Source organism: Perna viridis, chromosome 2 (genome assembly GCF_037379345.1).
Source record: "Perna viridis isolate PV_CMFRI_1.1 ecotype Kerala chromosome 2, ASM3737934v1, whole genome shotgun sequence".
In the NCBI taxonomy this organism is placed as follows: Eukaryota; Metazoa; Mollusca; class Bivalvia; order Mytilida; family Mytilidae; genus Perna; species Perna viridis.
This window is the reverse complement of record NC_142446.1, coordinates 8,195,192-8,199,401: the sequence shown is the minus strand read 5'-3', so window position 1 is coordinate 8,199,401 and position 4,210 is coordinate 8,195,192. Positions and strand designations below refer to the sequence as shown.

General features: G+C 31.2%; 1 protein-coding gene across 1 annotated transcript; it reads left to right on the top strand.

Annotated features, from left to right (window-relative positions):
• The first annotated feature begins 373 nt into the window (after positions 1–373).
• Positions 374–3,614, top strand: LOC148623522 (uncharacterized). The gene is made up of 6 exons (XM_088565387.1): positions 374–531; positions 893–1,033; positions 1,425–1,535; positions 1,777–1,969; positions 2,330–2,450; positions 3,415–3,614. The coding sequence occupies exons 1-6, from the start codon at positions 469–471 to the stop codon at positions 3,566–3,568; spliced, it is 783 nt and encodes a 260-aa protein (XP_088421513.1). The 5' UTR covers positions 374–468; the 3' UTR covers positions 3,569–3,614.
• The last annotated feature ends 596 nt before the right edge of the window (positions 3,615–4,210 follow it).

Genomic DNA, 4,210 nt, shown 5'->3' with positions numbered 1-4,210 from the left:
AAGCATCTAATCCTGAATAAAACAAAGTACCAAGCGCCTTCTTACATTGACGAAATCAATCAAAACTATAATGAAAGGTGAATCACGATGCAAAATAAGACTTCTTCAACCTGAAACTATTAAGAAATAAACAACAGAAAGTAGAGTAGTGAAAAGGGACATTCTTAATATTTACGTACTAAACATTTTATATTGCAATATTTACATGTAAATCAGTTTTCAATTATCAATTATATATTTGTCTTATTCGGTGTGAATGCGTCAGAATGATTTGATTTTCGCGGAAAATGAAGATTTCACCAACCCGGATTATTTGAAGTAGCTACATCTTGTCAAAACAATTACAGTTGTTTGTGAATTTCCTAAAATAACCTAAGATTATATTGGTCAAATAGATAAGTTGTGCATGGTATAAAATAATGTGAGTGAATAAATTTGGTGTATATCTAAGGGGAGTTGACCAAAGACATGGAGGCACAAATTTTTCCTGTCATAGCTGCGATTCTTGCAATAAGTCATGCATATGATATGGTTAGTTTTGAAATATGTATTTTTTACTTCTGCTTCAATAACGCAATTACGCTCGTGGTTCAGTAACACAATGTACGTTCATGGTTCAGAAATACAATTTGCGCAGTAACGTAATTTAAGCTCGTAGTTCAGTAACGTAATTTACAATCGTGGTTCAGTTACTTTATTTGCACTCGTGGTTCTGTAACGTTAAAGTAGTTAAACCTGGTTCAATTATATAGGCAATTATTATTGAATTATGCAATGTTTTATCTTCTTGATTCTCATTACATTGCCACAATTACTTATTTTTTTTAATCAAAAACTTATTCGCAAAACATTACCCGTTTTCTCTTTTTTTTTTCTTTTTTGCTTTGGTTAGAATTTTGACATGGAAATCAGAGAAGGAAAGGCTAGATTTGTCGAAAAAATTCAAACAAACTTACAGCAGAATACTGTCCGATATGACGTTCCTGCTCACAATAATGTGTTAGAGACTCATAAGATGCAAGATTTCAAAGCTGTAAGTAATTGATTTGATGTATTTTGAGCATTTATAAAATATTGTTGTTTTTGCATAACCGACAACTTCGATATATTGTGTTAATTTCTGTAATTGGTAATTTTGGTTTTGATACATTTGTAACCACTGGATCGATCCCATTTTTAGTGACCTAAACGTCCACGAGGATATCAACACAGTAGTCACACTGGTAGGACCGATTTATATCAAATTTTCAGTTTTTGGTAATTTTGTATTCTGTCTCATATTTTGTAATTTCCTACATTTTTAGTCCAGGATTTGTACTACCTGTTAATTGATAAGCCACTTTTCATTGAAACTAGTCTTTTATAAGAAAAGTTGAAGATACCAAACTGATAATCGATGTTTTTATTCGTTTTTCTTTCTCTAGGGATTGCAAATAACTTGTCTACCAAAACTTAAGCAATGCCGACTGAGAACAATGGATAATTCTGTAGTCTCTCCAGCTGGAAACCTTACAGAAAGTATCGTTCATAGCTGGGTAAGAAACAAATTATTTTTACTCGAAAGAGGCTTTGTGTCGCTTTACATTCTGAAAGACTTATTTGTGCTTAGCAAGCACTCAATTAAAGCTGCACTATTCATAGTTTGATACGCATTACTTAATTGTTCAAAGAAAGGTTAAAAATCGTAACAAATTGACATGAGTAAAAAAATATATTGTTTTGTGTTTAAAAATACATGTTGGCCATTGTAATATGAGTCAACAAATTTTTTTTCAGAACCAAGGGATAAATAGCATATCCCATGATGACTCAGTTGTAGTAAGAGAGTACTACTATCTTGAAAGTGAAATAACAGACACAACCGGATTAGGAAGTGAATTAAGAAAATTTCTCGATTCATTCAAGTACCCATTGTACAAGGAAGTGAAGGTCCCAAACGATGCCATTATAATGAATGTAACAACGGGAGGTAAGAAAGTTTCTCGAATTCACTTTTCTAATAAAAGTACCAACGTTTTAGAAAAAAAGCTTAGATACATTTAGGAATTTTCCAGTAAACTTACTAACAATAAATTCATTCGTTCAGTTCGGACTTATTTGGATTTCAATTCAAATATATTTTCTAGAATAACATAATGTTATTTTATTCGAATAAACTGTTGTCACCATAGTATATTCAAAGTGAATCATTCTCTTCTATAAGATTGCTTCACTCATTATGTTACAGGCATTCGCAATTAAAGTCAATAACTGACATCGACGGGTTTTCTCTTAAATGATGTTGATTTACAGTGTTTCCATCTGTTTTTTTTTTATGTCTTGTCTAAAGGACAAAATAGGGTAAAAAGACAACTGCAAACACTGAACAACGATTGCAACGGCCAAGGATTTAAAACTGTATACGGCGTAGACAGTGGGGCATCATGTAACTATTTGAGGATTTGTGAAGAGTAAGATATGTTTTATATTTATTTATGATCGTCCTAAAGAAATATTCAAATATGCGTACATACACAGTGATAAAAAATACAAGAATATCTTACTTTTTCATATAGGGAGGAAGATACTTTTCTTTTCCAAAAGGCGACGATTTTCAAATTAAAACACTTTTAAGTGGGAGAAAAGGCATATAAAACTGTTAACAAAGGCGGATCCACTTTCTTATATTTTAAGCAGAAGATGATGTGGGTCTCCCTTTTTTTTTTGGCTGATTATACGAACTTTTTAAAAGATGTAACAGAATCTATGAAATGGTTTTAAATAAATAGGAACTTTTTGTAAAAGCAGAATCATGTTTAAGTCTAACATAGATATTTGTTTTAAGAAAGGAACACAATAAAGGAACATCAATAAAGGAACACAATAAAGGAACATCAATAAAACCTGTCAAAACAGAAACCAATCAAACAGTTCCCTTACTATTGTTTTTAACTGTTCAATAAAGGAACATCAATAAAGGAACATCAATAAAGGAACATAATAAAGGAACATCAATAAAACCTGTCAAAACAGAAACCAACCAAACATTTCCCTTAATATTGTTTTTAACTGTTCAATCGATACACAAGAATAGCTTCCCATTCTTGTAAAGTGTATTCGATATGACTTGAAATTAACTCGTGTTTGCTTGAATAAACTATTCTTTGGTTGATATATTCGAATTATGGCTGTAAAAATAACACAGAATTAGTCTTAATACGTCTAGAATTAATGTATTGAAGAATTATATTAATTTAACTTATTTTTGTGTGCAGAGAAAAAGTTTGCCGAATATTTTATTATTATTATTATTATTTTAATGACAAAGAAAGAGGAAGATGAATATTTTATCATATTTTTGGTTTGATGATGAAAAAAATAAAAGTGAAATATTCCATTTTTATCTTTTTATTTATTTATTTTTTTATTTTGCAGAGTTAAAGAAGTTAATGGGGAGTACGTTTTTGCAGATTGTGGTAACGTTCACATTACGTCACCACTGGTTTATAGATGCCAGTGCTGTCCGGACGCAACAACCGTCAGTATTGGTAGTAACCAGTGTACATGCTCTAAAATGGGCATGAAGTAACATATTCACGCATTGGATTTTCTTAGGAAATAAAGATCAAAAGTGACGCTTTTGAGTCATACTATACATCTACATCTCAGTATTCATTTGTCCAATGCATAGTCCATGCTTATATGTCCTGGTAGTAATTTTGATACCATTCGGACGAAAATATTATCGATTCTTGGCGTATTCAATTACATTCACATTCTGCTGTACACATAAATAATTTAGTGCAAAAAAACGCGAATGTCCTTTACAGGTGCACCTGGTCCATGCTCCCACTTCTGAGTGGAGTCCGAGTTGCTCATTTACTTTTGTTATTTTGTATATATTATTTTAGTTACTTCATGTTCTTTGTTGTGATTCTCAGTTTTCTATGTATGGTCTTTCTCTATGGATTACATTCTTTTGATTTCCGCTAGAATCTTGGTTCCTTTGAGTACTCTTCCACAAGAGATTTTAAGAACATTGATAAAGTATTGATTTCATATCATGAGCTTTAATATCAGTAAATGTTAGTGATAGTTTAGTAATTGTCATAACAAGTTAATTTACCCTGGATACATATATAGTACTAATAAAACCCCAACAATAAAAATTCAACACTTAATGGCAAAGGTGGGAACATGAGTATGTGCATAGAACAAACCTATTATACAC